General features: G+C 44.4%; 1 protein-coding gene across 2 annotated transcripts in view; it reads right to left on the bottom strand.

Moving 5' to 3' along the window:
* Positions 1 to 18,887, bottom strand: part of SRPX (sushi repeat containing protein X-linked) — a 48,889-nt gene extending 30,002 nt beyond the window's left edge. For both annotated transcript variants that reach the window (XM_075520511.1, XM_075520516.1), the window contains exon 1: positions 18,306 to 18,887. In XM_075520511.1, coding sequence (XP_075376626.1) covers positions 18,306 to 18,375 — 70 coding nt within the window. In that variant the 5' untranslated portion in view covers positions 18,376 to 18,887. The remainder of the gene's footprint in view (positions 1 to 18,305) is intronic.
* Positions 18,888 to 23,246: the final 4,359 nt, after the last annotated feature.

Genomic DNA, 23,246 nt, shown 5'->3' with positions numbered 1-23,246 from the left:
ATATTGCTTGGAGTATACACACATAAAATGACCAAGTACCTGGGGTAATTTTTTTTTTTAAATACTATCCACCTGAGGCAGGAAAAAACTAACATACTTCATGAAAATTGTGTCCTTATATTCAATGAAAACAAATGAGGCATTTTCAGAATCCTAATTCTGGAAATTCTGGTTTGCTCTGGATGCTCTTGTGACATTTTGAGTGACTCAATGGGAAGTGAGTTATTTCATCAAATTTTTCTTAAAATACAATTTCAGACTTGTAAAATATATATAAATTTATATAGCTGGTTTTCAACAGAAAATTCATTTAAAGAAATTCTAGATGAAAAGGTGAAACAAGGATGAAAGGTCTCTGCTATTGAAATAAAGTGTCGATTTCTGTAAAAAAAAAAAGCTAATAAAGATATACTTCAGAGCTGACATTGGTATGTCGTCAAGAGAAATATCAGTCATCTCTTGTGTTGTTCGTTATATCCCAAATAGGCCACGTTCCCTTGATTGCTGAACAGTACATCCCACAAGGTACCACAATGATTCCTCAAGTAGGTGGGCTACAGGGGTCAAGCTGGGAGCTTGGCTCAAAGGGCAAAATCCAAACATTGTGTACATGAACGGTTCTCTCACGAAATTCTGATTTTCAGCATGGCCAGTGAGGGTTTTTGTTTTGTTTTGTTTGGACTCATTGCCAAATCAAACACTTAAATAACCAGGTGCAGAGAAAGAGGAAGAAGTTGGCTTCCGTAATTTTTTAAGCTGGCAAGAGAAGGCCCAAGAGCATCTGCCCTCCCTTTTAAAGGGCTCCATCTGATAAGGATCTTGCAAATAAACTGAAATCCAGAAAAACAAAATAAAACCTCCCAAAAGACAGGCAAATCAAAGAAGTCTCTCAATATTTAGAATGGCAGCTTCTTACGCCAGGAGACCAACAGGGAGGAGGTTGGAGAAAAATGTTTCCTTTGTTCAGGCCATGAGGAACTCTAAGTTTGATTTTTGCTTAAGGAACTCTTCAATAAATAATGCTAAAAAAAACTAGTGGCAGCATCTCTCTTCATGATCAGGAACAGTCACAGTACCACAGACTGTTACCAAATAAAGGATGAAAAGTGTCATGAACACTAAAATGTAAAATCAATTCATCTGAACAAAATGTACGTTCTTTAATCAATAGGTTTAAGGAGGGTAAACGCACTGCATTACATCTACATAAAACACAGCTATCATAGTTTCACACTGCATAATAATATATTTGCTATTCTGAGCACATATGTGGTCTAAGCCATAGGTTAAGCATATAGAGGTTAGCATATAAGCATATAGAGCATATAAGTATATAGAGGTTAAGCATATCAGGAAAGCAAAGCGTTCATAATTTACAGCAGCTATGGCATTGTGCATGGAAAATACAGACAGCTCTTGATATAGAAGAATTTGCACTCTCTGCCTGACAAACTACAAGAGGCTCTGCAAAGGCTGTCCATGCGTTGCCCGTGGTCTGGGCATCTGCAAACGTTACTGGTTTCTTTGCTGCTCTCACACAGCATCGTCCACCAGCAATACTTGTCTACAGCTAAACCCGGACTCTGTCCCATCCTGGCAGACACCAGCTCATCTCAATTATTCACAGCTTTGTCACTGCTTAAAGGCACTACAATAGCCTAATCTACCTAAGCATGAAGTTCTGGGCAATTAAGGAAACTCCAGCTATTTTATAACCGTGCAGCATGTCTCCACCTGCCCTCTGTTTTCTAGGCTGGCTTCTCACAGCACTTCTACTGCTCACGTATGTTTGCCTCTTTTCTCCAGGATGGTTTAGCAGCTTGAGCTGAGAATTTCCCCCCTGCACCCTGCTAGCAACCCCTCCTCTTCTGCCAGGACTTTGGAGACTGCATGACCCCCCTAGGACATGCATGACCACTGCCCGGAGGCACTCTATTTTCAAAGCTGCTTTGCTGATGGATCTTGCTTACACATCCTAAAAATCTAACTGATGTGTGAATTTGGAGTCAGGAGGAAATGATGGGCTGGCAGGGACCTTGAGAGCTTTCACCTCACTGAAAGAAAGCAACACAGGTCTGTTGCCAGCATCGTTCAGCTGTGCATACCTGGTCTCATCAGAGTTTCCCAAGAGCTGGGATGGCTGGAGCCCTCCAGGAAACCGGATAAGCTGCGTACCGGTGAAGTCAACAGCCACCCTCACGCAACAGCCGTACTGACTAGTCTGCCTCCAGGCTACCTGAAAGGGTAAAAGACTACCTCAGGCATTGGGATGAAACCCTATTCAGGTGAACACGCTTTGATGTCGCAGTGGTTTCCACCCCTGATGGCAGGGCACACCTCCATCAGGACAGCAGATCCTGAGGACCAGCCCCCACCTGTGGCATGAACTCTTCTGGCACAAAGGGCTCTCACAGGCCATTGCTACCTTCTATGCTAAGCAGAAGCAGTTGGGTTTTGGTTTTGGTTTTTTTTTTGTTTGTTTTTTTTTAGACTTTTCTCATGAAATTTATAAAACTGAGTTTATAACAAATCAAGCCTGAATTACACATAAAGCCCTACACAAACAAGATGCTTCAGCGGCTTCTTCAATGGGGAAAGGATGGGAGGACAGGGTACACTGCAGGCAGGTGTGCCATTAGATGCACTAGAAGGCTGCCAGGTGGAAAAGCAAACTGGGACTCTGAGGAGGCAAACAAATGCTACTACATATAGATAAGATTGTTATATTTTAAGATCCAGAGAACTAATTCCTGTGAACATACCTCAATATGCCTTTTGTCCCTTATATTAAGATATTATAGGGTCTTTAATGTAGGCCTACATTTCAGGAACAGATTGAAAAGGCAGAAAACCAGGAGGCCACCTATAGAAGGCCAATAAGGGACTGAAAAGAGATATTACTATTGATAACTAAAAAGAGGTAGAAATACTAGTAACTGGTTAATTAAGAACATTTAAGCATTTAATTTAGAACACTTAAGCTGAAAGTCTCCTTACTGACAAGTTCCAGTGGACTTTGGGATAACTTTCCAAAGGAAGAGACTGAAAACTAATCCTGATCTACTCTGAATTGGTGACAGATGGAAGAAATCTTTTTTTTTTAATGCTGACAGTGGAAACTGGCACATCTCGGTATCTAACTTTTAGTACTACAGCACCAGATACAGTGCTTTCCTCTCTTCTCTTTATCCTTGAGTCACGTGTTATTTCTGAAGCTCTGCCATTTAAAAAATATTTTTCAGATTTTATGAGGACACTAAAAGAAAGGCTCCCTAGGAAAAAAATCTCAGCTTTAAGTATCAGACACCAACACTTGAAAACCAGCATCAGGAGCTGCCTGTAATCCGTAGGAAACTCTCCAACAAGTTCCTAGAAAACAGAAGGGGAGTGGAAAAATGTAAAGTTACTGACTGTGATCTCCTCTTGCTCTTTAGTAAGCGGAGTCACACAGTGTCAGAAGCGACACAGAAGTACTGTAAACCCTACGCTGGCAGCAAGCTCCCTTGAGGACTTCTCCCCTGAGGACTTCTCCCCTGTGCAACTTTTCCCCTACCTTCTCTGCTTAAGTCACCACCTAAAAAAAAATATGTATCTTCTGTTGTGGCTCATTATCCTCAACGGGCTCAAGCAGGACTTCTCCCCAGGTTAGCTTCAACTTGTCAGCTTGCATTTTCTCACTAATTATCTTCTTGTGAATAAATATGACTGCAGTCCAGGAGAAGTCTGTCACAGCATACTTCACGTCTCACTTCATGTAAGCAGCTTCCTTTTAGAGAAACTAGATGCATAAACATTGGTTTACAAAGTCCCTGCTCTAGAAAATTTGTTATTTTATCCATGACACCTGCAAACAGACAAAAGCATTAAGGGCTGTTGGTATTAATACTAGATGCCCTTCTTGGAAGAAAAATAGAGACTTCTAAGGACTCCAGGACTATTCATGCTTTACTAGTGCTTTGTAAGGGTAGCATGAAGGAGGAAAAGCAGGCATTACACTAGGGAGGAAGAGCTGAAGGAACAACTCAGAGCTGTGTAGGGCAGTCAGCAGGTCAAAAACTGAGCAAAGACGACAGAAAAACAGGTGGAACTTAAAAAAAAAAAAAAAGATGTGCAGAGGAACTTAAAATTTAATAGCAAACTAATCAATTCAAGGAAAAAGCAAACAACTGCTGTCAAGACTCAGGAGGTAGGAATTTAATTTATTTCTGAAGACTAGTATTAAAAACAGCCTCAAAGCACACCGTATTTAATATGGAGTTCACAACCAAAAGCACAGAAGTTGTATAAACCAACTGATGAGAACCAGCTTGCTCATTTTGTTTAAAATAATAAATGTTAATCATATCCTAAAGCAGATTCAAAAGTTCTTTGCTACAGCCAGCATAAAATAATGCTGATTAGATTTTAAAGGAACATTTGAGATACTTCCTCCAAACCCTTGCTCATTTTTCATTAATATTCATGTCAGTGGCAACTCCCAATCGGAAGGGTATTCTCCAAGTTCTCACTTCCATTGAAAACAAGAGAGTAAACAAGTTTCCTTCTGAAAGAGTGGTTACCAAGGTCATTTGTAAGGACCTTGGCTTAGATGCCCCAGTTTCACCAATGATACATGCGTGTCACAAAAGTCACAAGAGTATTACAAAAAAATATACTGTATTGATGGCTTTTGATACAATAGACTTTGATCTTTTGGTGATTCTTTTAAATTATATCTGCTGAAAGTACAGGATTTGTAAGAAGCACTAGCTTTATATTAAAAAATATATATACACACACATAGCCATACTGCCAAAGACAATGCTCAGAAACTTCAAATGCCCCAAACTAGAAAATAAATAAATCAACATAAAATTAAATTTTGTCAAGCTTTGGAACCCTAAACTAGTTTAAGGGAAAGACAAACCTAGCAATACCAATATAATAACTTAAAATTACTGACCCCAACACACCAAAGCTGTGTTTCCAGAAGTACACCCTGCTCCTTCAGGAGAGGGAAAAGGGGGGTGAAACTCCACTGTCACCACCAGAAACAGCAGAGGTGACTGGAGCACCTAAAGTGGGACACTAAAAGAAACCTTTTTGAAGAGAAGAGGAATGTGTACGTGGCCAACCTGTAGGTTTTTCAAAAGGTATGAGCTTGAAGACAGAATGGAAACATGATTTTTCCTAGTCCTTGCAGTAAATGCTGAGGGCTTCTCCCTCTCCCTTGGTAACCCGGTCCCAGCTCCAGCAGAGCCCCCCGCGCCGCTCAGCCAGGCAGCAAGCGACCCAGGGAAGCAGAAACCAGAATCGCATCCCCAGCTAGCGCAGGGCATCGGTGACCATACGTGCCTACCTCTCTCCTCCTCCCGCATCACACCGTTACCAAATATCCAGTAGCACCCCTTTTCCTTCTCCCCATCTCTCCCATCCTGCAAGGCCAAGAGCAGATACTGAGAGGCTGCGGTCAGCACCATGGCCCCCAGCAAGAAGGATGATGCCCCATCTCCTGCAGCTCCTGGAACCACCTCCTGCAGCTGCCACGCCATCGACAGCGGCCAGTCCAGCCCCAGCCTCCTGACATCAGGACTGAGTGTTCTGGGAAGCATCGGGGTTAAGCAGGAAAATACGAAGTCGCTACCTTAGCTCAGGATGGCCGTGCTCTGGGTCCCTTTCGTTAAGGGGAGGCTGATGCCTAGCACTGATGAACAACATCTGGCAGGAATGACCAGCTCCAGCTAGCAAGCTGGCAGACAGCTTCAAATTACTGAGGTCAGGGTTCACTTAACAGCATTAGGATATAATCCTTTAATAGCCATTTCTATGAATTTTAGTTGTCGACAAAGGCAGTTCAGTACCAAAAAGTTGCTCAAGTTTCATAAGCATCCTGAAGACAGTAACTAGATGCTCTCAGAAAGAACAAGCCAAACTCATAGCAGAACAGACATTTTTAAATAACAGATTTATGGGTTCATTTGCATTCTTGTCACACCAAGTTTCTTCTGAGTGTCAAAATATGCTATTCAAAGCAACTGGGGACATACAGCAAAGAGCCGTTGTTTTGTCTCTTAAAGACAGGATAGGTATGCCATCGTACTTCTGCTTCCTCCTCCCAGAAGCATCAAAGTCTGAAAAACTGACTTGTGAGATTTCAGGGCTTGCCATCAAAAGCCGACTGACAACCTGCAAGTTTGTCATACAGACTGAAGATATGGATGTAAAAAGGGAGCATGTCAAACACACTGGGGGGGAAAAAAAAGAAATAATAATCCACACAAAAAGTACTAAGCCAGTAATAATTCCCACAGAAAAATGAAACCATTTCCTAAATTGTTACGAAGAATTAATACAGTGCAAATAATGTGGAATTTAACCCAAAATCCAGCTGGAGGTCAAACACGTGAGACACATCACTCCCCGTAACACTCACTCCAGCTCCAACCCTGCCAGCCCCTTGCCCATCGGGGCCCCTGGCTTGGCCTCGGAGCCACCCTGTCCCTGCAGCAGGAGTCGGTCCCCATCCCAGCTCTGCTCGCTGCCTCTGGGCACAGTGGGACGGGGCTGCTGGAGGTCCCTATCCCGCTGCCAGCCCTCACAGTGCCAAGACAGCCCTAACCCTGAAGTCTTGTATGTAGAAACGAGAAATTTGAAAGCTTCTCCTCCTTTTTTTTTTTTAAATAATTGAAAAATATTGACTCCACAGTTTTCTACGCCTCTCAACCAAACATGATGTTTCACAAAAAAACCCCTAAAAATATTTTCAGCTCAGGAACCTGCATAGCTTCTGGAAAAAGCCTTAACAATTTGGACCACCCAGACAAGAAAATAAAATCAAGTGCCCAGGTCCCTTGATTTAGTGCTCTGGCCTTCCATTTGCAAATCTGACCCCATGTTACTAAAAATGGTGAAAGATTTCCCATGGATTTCCACTGCAGACAGACCAAATAGTAACCAACGGGTCCATCCACTTGCCTATCTACAAACGTGCTTTTGACTTTTGTTGATTTCTTTTCATGATTTAAATTTTCCTTTCTTTCCTATGAAATTTTACTACGAGATGCAAAATTGGATACATACTGTACAATCAGTTCCACAGTGTGGTGTGTCTTGCGTGCAAAAGACAATCAGCATTACTCCCCCACTGTTCATATATAGTCCTGTACCGGCCTTTTTACATCAGAGAAAATGGGATGTTACATTTAGCACAAACTCCGAGCAGAAGGCAAGGGGTTACACAAGCTGCACACAGCAGCTCATCCAGCCATTTGCCTCTCACCGCTCTGCCCTTCTGCAGCGGACAGGCTCTTCAGCATCTCTTATTTGCAAAGGCACCAGTTCAACAGCAGCCTGAGACAAATCAACATTTGCCAGTAAGAAATCAGGCCAAGGGCAACCTCCAGTAAGATCTGACAATAAGCTCCCTGGTTCCAACTCCCTCATCCAGCCCACTCTGAGAACAGAAATTGTTTTCCGGGAAAAAGCAGCTATATTGCAGGTCGTTTCAACCATCCCTCAACAACCCGCTGCCTTGGCGAGAAGCTGTTATAGCAGGACCAGTCCATGAGCCAGCTCCCCAACGTAAATCACGCTCCAGCCTTCAAAAATTTTCAGGAGCTTGTTATGAGGCTGGAGCACCCTCATTGCAGGTGGCTGACAACTAAAAGCCCAAAAGAGATGCAACCCTGTATGAACTGGTAAGCTCCTGTGTATCGTACAGCCTGCCAAGCCTTCCTCCTCCCCTGCTCACACACACACAGAGTGTCTCACTGCGATGGCAGGGATTCCTCACAGCTCCTTCCACAGTGGAAACTAGAAGTGACTAAGAATTAAATAGGACGGTTTTCAAAGAACTGTTTGAGCAAATATAATCCAAAACATAAATTGCTGCATTGGCTCTCACAAGGGCTTAGGAGGAGGGCGATGAGCAGAAGAGCCTGCAGTTTGTTGAACAGTACTAGCGTGTGGGGCTTTCCAGTTGAAGTTTATTTAAATTGTGCAATAAACTAATCTATGCAGCCACGAGGTCTTACTTATGTCTTCCTTTTGTGCACTTCTGTTGCCATTTGTCAGTCCCACTTACCACAGTGTCTTCATCCAAGAAAGACCGAGAACATTTTGGAGGGCACAGCCTCCTGTGAACTGGAACCCTGAGAACCATAAGGCTCTACACCACAAAAACCATTAATAATACATGAATTTATTCTCATGTGTCACGTACTACAATATGATTTTTTTCTGTTCCCCACCCCGCCTTCTCATTGTCTTTGTGCAATAAAGAATAGCTTTGTTAAAGGCTGAAGAGTAAAGAGAGACCAGGGTTGTGCTTTAGAGATGACATTCACCCACTGCAAATAAACCTAATCCCATTTTCATTGTGAGTGGCTTACAAATTTGGAAATATTTTATAACTCAAATGGAGGACTTATTTTCAATTCCTTTGTACTGATCTGTTTTGGCAAACCGGTTTACTCTTCCAACAGGGAAATCAGCTATAAATCAATCATTATCTTTCTGATGAGTTACTAGTTGTCTTTTATTGTACGCACAATATATGTTTTTTAACGTATATATGTTTTATAATGTTATAGCTAAAATGTCTGAGTCATTTTATAAGTATGCCACATATTAAAGATTACCCTACGAACTGGCAGACAAAAATATTGCAAAAGGATGATTTTGGATAAGAATAAAACAAGAGAACTTCCAGGGCTGCAGCGCCCATCCTGTGCTGTTACTGGTATCTAGGAGGTCTGAAATGCCCGGGAGCCATCTAAAGATACAGTGTAATATTCTTGGTTTTGACATTCAGTTGGAAAGAGGCACAGAATCCCCAATCGGAAGCACTTCTCTTAAAAACAGAGCCAGAAAACAATTCCAGTGTTCGTATTTTCCGAAAAGATGATGAGTTATCAGCCAGTTAACCACTGCAAGCTTCTAGTGTGCTGGTGGAAAGGACAAAAAGGTATCAGTGATACCAACAGCACTGCTGGCATTTATACAAAAGTCGCCTGCCCTTATTACAGGACTACTCAGGATTTGATGCATTTGACTGGAAATTTCCTTACACTCAAAGTCAAAGCAAGTTTACAGTTACGGTTATCTCCCATTTCTCCCAGACATGTATTTCCTATCTCGTTACGATAAATGCCAAGTACCAATGAGAAACTCAAAATGTGGTTCCTGATGCCTACTGAAATGGAAGCACGGCCAGAAGCTGTAACTGAAGCAGTAACGAGGGCAATGGAAAGACTAGCCAGAAGAGCACACAGTATGCCCAGGACCACAACCAGGCACAGGGCATCCCTTTTCAGCTTTGAAGAGACCCAAGAGCAACCTGTAGCAGTTCCATAACCGAACACACCCACACAGTTTTCCTTAATACAATGCACTGTACATGCAATAGCAATAATAGTACTTGCTCCTTATATGAATGTTTTCAGTCAAAGCTCTCCGGACGAACCATTTTACAAAGGGGATGCAGACACAGGCTAACCAGCTGCCTTAACATCACAAGAAGAAATCAGTGGTACAAAGTTGAAGCAAACCACCTGTCAGATACCTCCACAAAAAACCACCTTCAGCAAGCCAGCCCTTTTTTCCTTACTACAGTAATAAGAAAGATCCCCCTTTCAGCATCGAGTAGCCTTCTGGGGCACTCACATCCATTCCTCTCCCAGAAAAGTGAAGTATGGGAAAAACCTTTTTATTATCTGTTGGGTTGGTTTTTTTATTTAAACATTTCACTGCCACTGTAACTCGGCGCCAGGCGTAATGATTCTGGTATCTGCCTCTGGGCAGCTTAGAACAGTGAATGTCTGTGAGCCAGCATGTTCTTAATCTTCAAGAATAGCTGGATGGAGGCATGTTAATTTTGGCCTGTTTTACTTACGAGTGACACAGTATAACTAGAGAGCCACAACAGATGGACTCAAGACAGGCAGATTCAAATCAAGTAATTATTTTTAAGTGCATTGTCCTAAAGTTGACAACTATAAAGAAAAGTGTAATTGGCATAGGCTTATAATTTAACTCTGAGGCAGGAGTTGGAAGCAGCATCTCCCCCCATCTGGCTGGTCAGTGTCAGGAAGCCTGACGAAAGACCTCTGAGGGACACCAGGACAGACCACAGACCCTACCAGGTTAAAACTCTCACGGTACAGCCTAAAAGGAGACAGACTTTGCTAAGTGACTCATGTTGCCAGCCCACACTGGGTAAGTGTAGGCTTTGGGTAAACCATGCAGCATGACAAGGCACTGCTGGAGAAGCCTGAATATATGACTACTTTCAAACTGCCATGCTATTCTTAGCGGATATATGTACAACACGTCTAAATCCAGTACCCGAAATGGCAATGGCATTTCCTGAAAAGAAGAAGAGGGCGAGAAGTAGGGAAGAATAAAATCCGATGTCTTCAATCACACTGCTCAAATTGTAAGAAAACCTGTCTATTTAGAGGTGTGATAAATTTTAAATCTTACATGACTGGAAAAAAAGGGTTTCCTTCTGTAACACGACCACAGTAATTTCAGAATCTTCAAAACAAACTTTCCTTATAACACAAACTTCTAAATCATCCAAACTGCGTATGTGGAGTATTCTCACATACGTGTATTTTTTACCCACTGCAAGATCTGAAGCAAAAGGCAGCAGTAGCATAAAATGTATTGTTATATATTTTCCTGCGAAGCTGCAGAAGTTTCTTCTGTGCCTCCCTGAAGGACACAGCTGCATGTCACAATCCAAAGACTACACAAATCAAAGACGTCCATACACACATGCAGATGTTTACTCACCAGTTTCAAACAAATGAATGCAATCAAGAACCTTTATGATCTGCATCTTGCACGTTTTGGTTGTGGGTGTCTCACAAGAGCAACCCAGAACATGCATCATTTCGAGCATTCTCATTTCTTTTTGAGCTCTATGCCCTGAGCAAAACTTGGTCTCTCAGAGCAGCTAACCCAAACCCCACTGATGTCATCTGCTCTCGGATGACAACACAGTTTCATTGAGCAAGCAAAAAGCGTGAGGTTATACAAACTGTATCTGCTCAAACGGCAAAAACCTTTGCCAAAAACGCCCGGCTGCCGGCAGCGCGAGTTGCGCAGGCTGGCAGAGGCTCGGCGCTCCGGCACGGCTGGGGGTGTTTCCCTCTCCCAGCCTGTAATTTGCCCTGCACGCTGCCGGGAGGGGACGGCAGCTCTCCCGACTACTGAGCTAACGTTGACAGCTGAAACCAGGGCAGTAAAGACCCACAGAAGGCCAGCTGGAAGAGATAGCACCATCCAAAGCAATAAAATGGGTCCCACCCTCGTGGCTTATTTCACACCAAATAGCACGAGAGGGTAAAGGAAGACATCCTGGATGAATTTATGTGAGCCGTGTCCCGATTTGGCCTCGCCAGCGGGCTTCCCTCTCCCCGGAGGCTTGCAGCGACTCGCTGCGAGATCCCACGCGAAGCCACCATGTTACTCACACCCGGGGGCAGCCGAGAAAGCTGGGCAGCCCGCCTCAAAGTCAAGAGCTAAGTTACAAAACACAGGCAGGAGAGTAGAAAAGAGATGAAAACTATTGCCGGGGTGAGAGAAGAGGGGACGTTTCCAGCCATGCAAAACAGGAACAAGAGTCGGTTTGGAAGAAAGCCATTTTGGAAATCTCTCTGCTGACATGCCCAGGAGGCCCGGCCAGGGCCCGGACCTGGGCCCTACCGCATTAGCGCCTGAATAAACAGGGATCGAGGCGAGGGATCCTGCCCAAGGTCTTACATGCCAGGAGTCAGGCAGCAGAGATGGGTAGGAGGAAGCCAGGACAGCTGGGGAGAGAAGGAGGCGTCCACCCTGATGGGCAAAACCAGGCCACAGTTGTCTAACGTTCCCTGGAGGGAAAGCACAACTCCCAAAAGTAACCAAAAAAAGAGATGCTGTTGAGAAGGATATGAAGGCACACGAAGTAGCTGCTTTTGCAAGGTAGCAACTGCTAAGTGCTAGAGAAGAAAGCACAAAAATAGCACTAAAAATAAAAAATCAGGAGTTGGTGATGAAGGCCAGCCAGACAAACCGAGGAACTGCAGCACAGCCAGTCCAGTAACTTCTGTTTAGGAAACAAGCAAAAACCCATGAGCAACACTTTCTCCTCAAATAAGCCTTTTAGCAGGAAAGTTTCATTTTAAGAGTAGTCCAGCACCAAGGTATTTTGACAGACTCACTTCAGCATGCTGGTAGCGGGCTCTTAACGTGCTCCCATGCTAAACGCATTCTCCCTCCGTCTTCACAGAACCAAAGAGGAGGATGTAATTTTAGACATTTCTCTCAGGAAAAATCCCTGCAGCTGCCAAGAAACACTAGTTAGAGATAATGGTGGGTGGGGGAAGGATTTCTTATCATTCTGATGTTGCACTTGACAGAGCTTTACTCTCCACATAACTACTCCTTCCATATTTCTGTGCGCTACCTACACGGCAAAGACACCATTTATTTCCTCAAGCACAACCAAATCTTGTCAAGAATGTTCAGGCAAACCAAACGAAGATATTGGCAAAGCTGAGCTTCCCATATGTATTACCTTGGGGAAATTTAATTTATTTCCATGGGTCTCTCAAGAAATACAAAAATCCTTTCTCTCTTCATATAAAGATATGCCAAATGACAAGTTGAAATGGTTTCAAACTCTGGCAGAGCTCTTAAGCGGCTATTTCAAGTTACAGGAAAGATCAGAATCGTTAAAGTTAAAACCTGTAATTTGGAGCCACTTTCAAGGTACTGCAGCATAAATTTTCAGTTTGAACTACCTTAACAGTGCCCTTCAAATATAATCAATAGTTAGAAACAGTGGCAGAGAAGTGCTGGCCAGCCAGCCATGTCCTCTACGCTGAGCTGTTCATTCACTGTGCTAAAAAAATTTAAGTGAATGCCTTGCGAAACGGACGATCCCCAGCACACCATAATTTTTAACATATAACATAACCCGAAATAGCAAATTAAAAAAAAAAAACCAAACCAACAACCAACAAACACAGCCATTTCAGAAGCAGAAAAGTGTACAGGGCTCAAGAGTTAAGGCTATTGCATTAGTACCTAAAAATTTAAGTATATTTTTACACATCAGTATATTTTCATACATGATTCATCATTTGTGTCTTTACAGCACATCCATGCAAATGGTGCTCCTCACACACCCTCTGGCCTGCAGTCAATTGTGGTTTATCAACAGTGCATCAAGACATCTGACAGCGTGGGCTGAAGTCCATGCCCATCTCCAAACTCCATTCTTCCTGTAAATCAGTACACAGCAGTATCTAAGTAGGAGACTTTTTACACAGGCATCTCCAACAGGGAAAAGCAAGGAAGAGCAAGTAAGTCTAAGCAACCTCCCTAAGATTTTATATCAAATATGTAAGAAGTCTGAATTTTCAACCCAGTGGCTTATTCAACTGAATGCTGATACAACAGGATGCCAAGTCTTGTTCCCTGCACCTTCATCAGCCACAAATTTGACCCAATCGATACCCATCTCATTCATATCTCTAAAGTGAGAGGAAAAAAAAAAGGTGTTTCAGTAATATTCATTTACAACTACTGGTTTCAACTGTCTGAGAGACGAGGAGACTACAGTAAAACACACTTCAACATCAACATTTCCAAATTGTTTTTAGGAGCAATGTTTTTGATAATCCAAGTTATGAGCTCATTCATACTTGTCACAGACAAGAACCTCACCTGTATGAATGGCAATCTCAACGGCAAGTTTTTATAAACACTGCGTTTATATACTCTAGATGTTCGGGAAGCCTGTGCCATGTCTGCTAGCATTTGCAGTGTGCCTGCTAGCATGTCTGCAGTGGACCAACAATAAAAGGGATACAGCAGCTTGCAGGCATGAAGAATAACTGCCATTGATTGTTCTATTGCACCTCCTGTACCATCCCCAATGCTTGCCTAGACTTAACTACCCAAGGCGTTAGCTTGTCTGTGCTCTTTGGCAAGGTGTACTTCACTGCGAGAAAAAGGACAGCCGAGCAACTCATCAAAAGCACCTCTCAGAAACTTTCCTTAATTTCACCCTTTGTTTATGTGATCTCGCCCTGGAGATTTCAGTTGCACTGAAGCCCCCAGGTGCTGCTGAAGAGTGAGCAGTCTGAGCAGGCCTAGCACAGAGGATGCAATGACCTGATTACTTAAGGACCACTCAGAAAGAAACGTAGTGCTTTGATAATGCCTAAAGCCATGAGGAGTTTTCAGTAGGGAATTACTACAGCTCATGAAGATGGCCCACTTCACATGAGAAAATATGAAAGCAGCATCAGGGGATGAGTTAACACGATTGATTGATAAAACATGGCATATCTGTTGCATTTGAGGTCACTCGAGAATGTAATTTCTATTAGGCTTCCCTGCTGCTGGAAGTCTTATTCATTCATACACAACCACCCAGCTAACTGGAGCTTATTTAGAGGGAGCCAACCCGTCCAAAGCACAACTCTTCAGATAAAGCTGTGCCTTAGGACATACTTATCTGCTTGTATTGACGTGCTGGTTTTTGTCTTGTACTTGGACTGCAAGCGATTTGAGGGCAGCCACCGCCTTTCTGTTCTGTGCTTAGCCAGCATGCACAACGTCTAGGTCTGTGTCCACCACAAGCTCGCTATCAGCACCCTCAGCTTCAGGGGACCAGCGCACACAGAACTAAACACACAAGTGGATCCTGCACATACTTCTACACAAATTGTCACCTAAGATTAACAGGCAGACAGCAAGCTGTATTTTAAAAAACAAAAACAAAAAAAGTCTCAGCTGACACAACAGGCCCCACCCTTGGCAATGCAGAACACCAGCTGCTTAGGGGCCTGGAGACTGTTTCTTGACCATTTTGCAGCTTGGTCTGATGGATAGGATACACAAGTGGGAATCAAGTTAATTGCAATGCCAGATTTTTTTGAAGCCTCCCATACGACTCTGAGCAATCTTAAATATTTACTTCCTTCAGTTTTGTCCTCCTATCCTTGTCTATTTACAGTATAAACTCAACTGGGCAAGGACTGCCTCTCTCTGAACGGCTGCAGCACTGAGAAGTCTCACCCACAGACGCACCCCTTGCTCTACAATGCAACTTTAAGAAGAGCTACCCTTTCCACAACCAGACTTCCATCTGCTTATATTTAATCCAAATATATACATATGCTACAAGCATACCACACATATATATTGTTTTTCATTGAATTAAATCTCGTACAGCTTTTGAAAATAGTTCTATAATACTACATGGTCTTCAAGTGATTTTAATGGCATCTCTCTCAAGGTTCACGGTCCCTTCACACCAATATCCTGTTCCAATGCGCGGTTTCTTTTTTAATGCAGTATAACCACTTCCCATTAATTTTGTCATAGATCAGCTTTTCCTTTCATCCATCTACTAAAAGTGTAAAGACAAGAGTACAACAGTCTTACACTATGCGGTGCCACTTGATTTCACCTCCAAGTACCCAAAACACCACACAATTGAGTTCCGTACATATATATGTATGTATGTACAGCTGTACCCTCACCCGGCACGACTGGATGGTCAGCAATGCTTTGCCCAAGCCCAACAGGGTAAGGATCTACAATGGTTTTTCACAGCTCAGAAAACCAGGAAAAAAAAAAAAAGAGAGATGGGAGGAGCTCTGGGGAAGAGTAGAAGAACCTGATGAGAAAGAGTCACTAAAGACCTCAAAGGTCCTCTCTCTCTCCTTAGTCCTTAGGGAAAAGGTTTTGAAGTTGTTTTAACTTCCAAAAGGTGCGAAACGTTCTTGAAGAGCAAACGGACTTTTCTCTGAGAGGTGCCATCAGAGAGATTTTGTCAGCGCATCACGGGCTTTGAATGGAACAATGTAAAAAGACCATGGACATCCTTTCAAGATTTGAAACTCCACTTACAGGTAATACAGCAGCTGCTTCAAATGCTTTCAAGTATTTTAAGAATTTTAAGCATTCAGGTATTTTTCAATTGCCTTCCTAATGCCAAGGAGATAGTTAATTCAATGACATTTTCACAGACAGAATACTGTCTTGATTTTGACTGCCTACGATCAAATATTGATTGCAAAACTCTGTTTATGGCATGTAAATTATTTCTATTTAGTGTGGAGTTCACCATAGTCTTTGGGTTATGGAGCACAAATGTTCTACACTAAAAACTTTAGTGTTACCAAATTATGAATTCAAGAACGGATTAGACTGTTTCCGATGTTTAAATAACAATCTACTACTAGAAATAAGCATTTTGTGTGAATCCAAAATAGATTGTTTGGCTTTGTCTACAAAATAGTCATGTGTCAACTTCCTGGTAACAGTTCGTTAAAGTACGTGCATGTATAATCTGTATTCAGGAGGCCCACATACACACACATCCTATGGAGATTTTTTGAAGAAGTCTATCCGAGTTTACTTAACGGCATTCTGTACCCAATGTTCACAGAGACCAACACAGTACCATTAAAGAAAATATCTATTTACAGTTTCACTACATTTCATATTGAGAATAAAGATTTGAAAAAGCATCACATTTTCTCTATTAAAAAAACAAACAAACAAAAGAAATGGAATGTGAAACCTTAACTTTATATTAGGGTTTACAAATACAGCTGCTGATGATTTAAGCTCTTTGGAGCCTTTGACACTAAGCATAAGAGGAAAATTGGACTTTCAAATGAGTGAAAGCTGAAACAAGCAGGCTATTGTGCGGCCAACTTGAAGATTACATGCAAAAATTGGATTTTTGAGATTGGAGAAGTTACATTTGGTCTTTTAGGAAAAAAGAGAAGGACAGGATATTAGCATCCTCTGCAAACTAATTAAAGACTAACATTCACATGAACCGCAAAGTAAAGCATTCAGTCATCTTCCTAAGAAAATAAAGAGTTTGGCAGTACAATAGTCCTCAGAGAAATGCCAGGACAGAAACTTCTGTTGTCTTTGTTGATTTAGCAACTGATGTGTCCAATACCTTAGTGTTTTGTAAAGAAAGAGCATAAACCTGTGTTCCAGCATCTTTCGTGTTGGAAAGAAGCCATGTGAAGCATGCCAACGAAAATAAGAAAAGCTAACTTCAACTCACAAATACCATCATTATGCCATTTTATGCCCCTCCACGGGCAGAACTATGTCTGAAGTAAGGATAGCTCCTGGGTACAAAAACCAGGTATCACCAACAAAGGGAGGTTCTCTGCAGGCACAACTGAGAATTGTATTAGACACCTTTCTCACCTGTTCACTGCCTCTCTTCACGGTCAACCCACAGCGATGCACCTCAATTTGAAGCGATACCCACTTACTTTGAAGGCTCTGTTCTGACCACAAATTTTCATTGACTACACCTGTTAAACCACCACTGCATGCCAGTCTACGCTGGCTTTGCTTGCAACGTCCACCAAGTCAGCGATGTTTAATCTGACAAGATGCAGCTGCTTTAAAAGAACAGGCAGACCTACATGCCGATTTCGTTTTGTCATGGAAATGGACATAAATTTGAGCTTATTTCAAATTTTGCTAAAGCAAGTGCAAATAATTAGAAGTGAAATAGCATAAGCATTTTTTTTTTTTAATTACTAGAAGCGTAAGAACCCTGCCAGATTCACCCTTTCATTTTTCCCACTGGAAACTGAGATTAGCTTTCTGCACACGCAGTCACCCACAGGCAACAAAAACTGGTGAAAGACTTGTAAGTGCCAAGGTCCTGGGGCCAGGGCTGGCAGATCAGACATGTAATCGCCCCCCCTTTACAATTAAGGACAACACAGAGTCTCTATTCTACTCAAGCGACTTCGAGTGGGTGTCTTCTCCTTTGTCAGTGCTCTGTAAGTTTGCCAGGATAACGGCACGGCGATGCAAATGCGATGCCCCGTGAGAGAATGCGATGGGGTTCCACCAACCTGCACTCCGCGTGTTTAAACCCAAAAGAGATACAAGTTTTAATCGCGCCTAATAACCCGGGGCTCTAAACGGAGGATGAGGCTTCATTCGAGCTGACGGCCGTCCCGGGACGAGCCGAGGGAAGGACAAGACGGAGGACGAGACAAAGCGCTCCGGGCGGGGAGCGAGCAGCGAGGGGCCCCCCGGGGCCCCCCGGCCGGCCGCCCCTCCGGGCTGCCGGGGCACCGCGGCACTGCCCCGCCGCCCCCACCGGCGCCCCGGGCCGAGGCGCGGCCGCGGGCGGGTTGCGCCCTCCTGCCCGGCGGGAGGAGACGCTCCGCCGCCGCGCTCCCCGCTCCCCCCGCGCCCCCGGCTGCCGCCCCGCCGCGGGGGGCTCCCCGGCCCCCGCCGCCCCCTTCCTTCCTTCCCTTCCCTACCCTCGTACGCCAGGCTGGGGCAGGCGCCCAGGGCGAGCAGCGCGGCGAGGCGCAGCCAGCGGCTCCCCATGCTGCGCGGCGGCGGCGGCGGCCCTTCCCGGCTGAGGGCTGCGCGGCAAAGGGGCAGGCGGAGGAGGAGGAGGAGTGGGACGGAGACATTCTCCGAGCGGGCTCCCGGGCGCCGCCGGAGACTCCTCCTCCTCCTCCCGCCGCCGCCGGGGCAGGCCGCCCGCCCCGCCCCGCCTCGCCTCCCCTCCCGCCGGCGGTAGCGGGCGGGAAGGGGCTCGGGCGTGTGGCTGGGAGACGCTGTCCTCCGTCCCCCGGGGCTCCGGCGTCGGTTGCCCCGCCGCTGCCCCCCGAGGGGCTCCTCCCGCCCGCGGGCGGCGGCACAGCTCCCCTCCGACGTGGCCTCCGGCAATCGCCCGGCAGTGCCCTGGCCCGGCGGGAGGTGCGGGGTCCCCCGCCCGGTGCCGTGTGCCCGGACCTGCGGCGCCGTCCCGACCTCAAGCAGGGCAGCGAGCTGGCCGGGACAGCGTCGCCTGCAAGGCCGGGGGGAGGCAGCCCCGGCTGCGCCCTCTGGCCGCTGCTGGCCTCGGGGCTGCCTTGAGCGAGGGCGCGATGCGGAGGAAGAGCCGAGCTCCCTCCGTCCCTTCTCTGGCAAGGTGGGAGCACGCAGGGAAAGCACGCCGCTGCCGCCTCCCATCCCATCCAGGGTGGCAGTGGCTGCCGGCGCAGGCCTGGAGAACTTTGCGGGCAGCAGCGCAGGGGAACAGTCTGCACTTTTCAAGATTAACTGCTCCGGTTGCTCAGCAATTTGCAGATGGCCAGCCTTAAGTGTTCAAAAATCATGAGTCAGATCCTCAAGTCATGAGATTAAGAAAAAAGTTTGAAGTCTTCGCATATCCCATTCACTTCTTGAGCTGCTAGGGTCTTGCGGGGTCACATTTGCAGGCTTTCTTCCATAACCACAAAGCCTAGAGGCTTTTTTTCCACCATCCGGATGAAAGCAAATTCCCCAATCGCTCCTAGCCTACGGAAGCGAGGGCTTCAGGCAGCGCATCGAATGTTCCCATACTTTTCATTTAAGTCTGAGATCTGTCAGCCCTGCAGCTTGACTACGGCTAGACTTGGATATTAAATTTTTTTCACTTTCCACCATGAGAGGTAGCATCTAATGTGCACTAGAAACTGGTGAAGGTGCAGGAGAGCACTGGCCCCAGCTAGCGTGCTGCCTGTAAAGAGTTTGCATGCTGGGGCAGTAAGGGGGGAGAGCCCAAGGGAGTCCCTAGGGTCCCACCTGCATGCTGCAGTATTTGCAATGAAGCACAGACAAATAGGGAAATACTATCTAGTAAGTAAAGGAATATTTCTTTTAAAAGAAGAGACACCAATTTTCAGCGGAAGGATAGTCATCTCAAGGGGAAATGTTAGTCTGGAAACTGAGGAAGAAGAGGCACTAGTTTTGCCAACCTTTGAGTGTGGCTATATCAAAGTGGCCTGAGGAAGACATGGGATCTTGCTGGAAGTGAGAATAAAAATCTGGGTGGGTGTATGTTTGGGAGCATTCTCCAAAACATTTTCTTCTAATCAGAGTTTTCGTTTGGATCAGGTGTGCACCTGAAGTATACCTCCCCACTCGAATCCACTACTTCTGGTGTCCAGATCTGGCACCTGCTGCACCCCCGGGGCCGGGCTAGAGCTCCTCTTGAGTCAAATACCCGGATGGGTGTGGGCAGGCATTGGGTCCTCAGCACCAGGTCTTCTCCGAGTTGATCATGCTCTGCCCAGTGCAGATGCAGCTTCGATATTCAGTCTTGATCACTTTGTTTCAAAAAAAACCCCCCAGGACTAGGGAAGTGATTGTCCCCCTGTACTCGGCACTGGTGAGGCCGCACCTCGAATACTGTGTTCAGTTTTGGGCCCCTCGCTACAAGTAGGACATTGAGGTGCTGGAGCGCATACAGAGAAGGGCAATGCAGCTGGTGAAGGGTCTGGAGCAGAAGTCTGATGAGGAGCGGCTGAGGGAGCTGGGGTTGTTTAGCCTGGAGAAAAGGAGGCTGAGGGGAGACCTTATCACTCTCTACAACTGCCTGAAAGGAGGCTGTAGAGAGGTGGGGGTCGGTCTCTTCTCCCAGGTAACAAGTGATAGGACGAGAGGAAATGGCCTCAAGTTGCGCCAGGGGAGGTTTAGACTGGATATTAGGAAATTTTACTTCACTGAAAGGGTTGTGAAGCATTGGAACAGGCTGCCCGGGGAAGTGGTGGAGTCGCCATCCCTGGAGGTATTTAAAAGACGTTTGGATGAGGTGCTTAGGGACGTGGTGTAGTGGTGGTCTTGGCAGTGTTAGGTTTACGGTTGGACTCGATGAGCTTAAAGGTCTTTTCCAACCTATACGATTCTGTGATTCTGTGTGATTCAGTAACAAAACCAACAGTGGTATCATCTGAGCCATTGCCGTTTAACAGCCTAAGGAAAGATTATATTGCCACACGAGGAGAGATTAAAAAGACCAACATTACTCTGTTTGGAAGTAGAAGAATAAGGAAAAAGGAGCGCTTTATGCTGTCATTATTGGCACAGATACCATAGAAAAGATTAAACTAAAAGGTTAGAAATCTGTAATAAATAGTGATAATCTCTGTAGTTTATTGGTGCTGCAAGGCTTTGGTAAAAGTTCAGTGCGCGAATGTGCTGGAGGTACCTGAAGCAGATGTAGTGGGTCAGGTATCTCTTGCTTTCTCTTTGTGTATGTCCTTTTAGCTGTCCGTTCCCAAATCAATGGCCTTCTTTTAGACATTCTTCCTAAGAATATAAAGTCTATACTAGTATGACAACATTGTACAAGAAGCCGCTGCCAGCAGAAGACTATGCTGCAAGTTACGGCTCAAATTCAGGTACAAGTGCGAGCATAACTAGCAGTGTGAATGTATCCTTCAGGGACTGTTTGAAATTAGCCTTGTAAACATGCGAATACTGAGGTGTGCATTCATTCAGATGCAAGCTGGCTCTGGAGTTTCTCTGCGCAATGTAACCCTTATTCTACGTCTTTGTTCAAATGACAGCTATGTGAAACCACCCAAAAGACTGGGGCTGGAAAGGCAAGTTCAAGGCATCTTAAAAAACTTTTTTGAATTTGTAATACAAATTAGATTTTTGTAAAGTAGTTTTCTTAAGGGGCCTTTTAATAGGAGAAAGCATTTGGAACTAAGAATGTATTAAACAAATGTCACATTTATTGAATTTGAAAGCATAGTCCTGGTCATTTTTCTCTCACAGTTCAGCTTTCAATTTTCATAGAAAAAATTCCAAATATTTAAGCTTGTGGTTATTTGGCGTTCCAGGCACTACTGACATTACACAAGAAATACCCAGCATGCTTTTCATTGAAGATTCAGAGTTTTTGACTGTTCGGAGGTAAATGAAATGCAGTCCCGGATTAAATAAATAAAACTTTCTAAAGGGAAATTAAGCAACAGTACAGGATGAAAGTGTATGAGAATGTCTTAGCTGAATAAACAATAAGACCCAAAGCAAAGTTAAGTGCTTGTGGAGACTTAAAGATATATTATTATGCCAAGGAGTTAATTTAAGCACATAATTTCTCTTTCATGCTTTTTTTAATGGCAGTTCAGAAGTATAATTTTATTACTTTGTACCAGAATAGCTGTAACTTAACTACAGGTACAGTGATAATAAAAATCCAGCTTTTGATGGAGGGGAGAAATTCATTAAAGTACAGTTTTTAATAATGTTTAACAATCTAATCATTTTTCTCCAAATAGTAAAAGAATGATAAGGAAAAAAAATAACCCAATAACCCAGCTGCATGTAATTAAGTTTTGGAAGCCCCAACTAAGATTTAATTAGTCATGGTAAGAGGATGACAAACTGGGGGCCCAATCCAAACTACACAGTGTTTTAGCCCAGTGAATAGCCATACTGAATGAGAATGCTCTAATACTTCAAGTTACTCGTGTAAGTAGCTGCAGAGATAGAGACAGTCCTAAAATAATAGTAATGAAAAAAATAATGCAATTCTTCTGTCCAATTCTTACAATTCTTGAAGTTTATGAATTACTTTCTTATGATGTTTAGTGGCAGCAACAGTCAGAAATACTTCTTTGTTGCTCAGTGTTTGCTTTATCAGACCTCCTTCCAGCTGCTTGTAACTGCAGCTCCTAGGGCCAATTTTTTCCCTCTGGATGTCAGCTTGTTGCATATGAACTTTGCTAGGACACTGGTCCCTGCTAGCATCCCACTCTGGGGGCATTCTGGGTGCTTGCAGGCTGGTGGGGTGCACTTCAGTGTTGGGATGTTTCTGAAGCTCTGACAAAGAGTCCTGGAGAGGGAGACTGAAATGGAAGCCACGATTGGGATTGACCTGCGGAGGTAACGGGCGGGAAGAGAAGCTCTGCTGTAGGCACTGCTGTGGTGCGGAACTGGAGGTGCCGAGAAGAAAAAAGGCAAAAAAGAGTCGGGGGAAGATGTGGTCAGAAAGAGGCAGGTGGATGTGTGTCACGTAGAGCGCTGTCTGGGGAACGATAGACAAAATTCCTCAAGCTTACCATGCTGCTGCTGTCAGCACATGCCTGTGAAACCGCGCTGCCAGCACATGTGCTTCAGTTCATGCAGAGTAGATGCTTCACCCAGTGCCGTTTTCAAAAGGCATCTCCCCTGCAGATAGCGTGCCTGTCAAAGAGACTGCCCATTTTGCATTTTTAAGTGATATATTCATGTTTTCTAATAGAAGGCTGGTTTTCCTAAGATGACAGACAGGGAAGAAACACTAGAGGCCAGCCTACAAGAAGGCATCACTGGCTAAAAATGCCAGAAGCATGCAGACCAATGGAAATTCTTGTTCTATAAGCTTAAATAACAGAGATAACGATCAAATAGTTTCTTGTGTGAAACAACAATCTTAAGTTATATCCTAATAATTT

This window comes from Mycteria americana, chromosome 1, assembly GCF_035582795.1.
Source record: "Mycteria americana isolate JAX WOST 10 ecotype Jacksonville Zoo and Gardens chromosome 1, USCA_MyAme_1.0, whole genome shotgun sequence".
In the NCBI taxonomy this organism is placed as follows: Eukaryota; Metazoa; Chordata; class Aves; order Ciconiiformes; family Ciconiidae; genus Mycteria; species Mycteria americana.
This window is presented reverse-complemented; position numbering and strand designations above follow the sequence as displayed.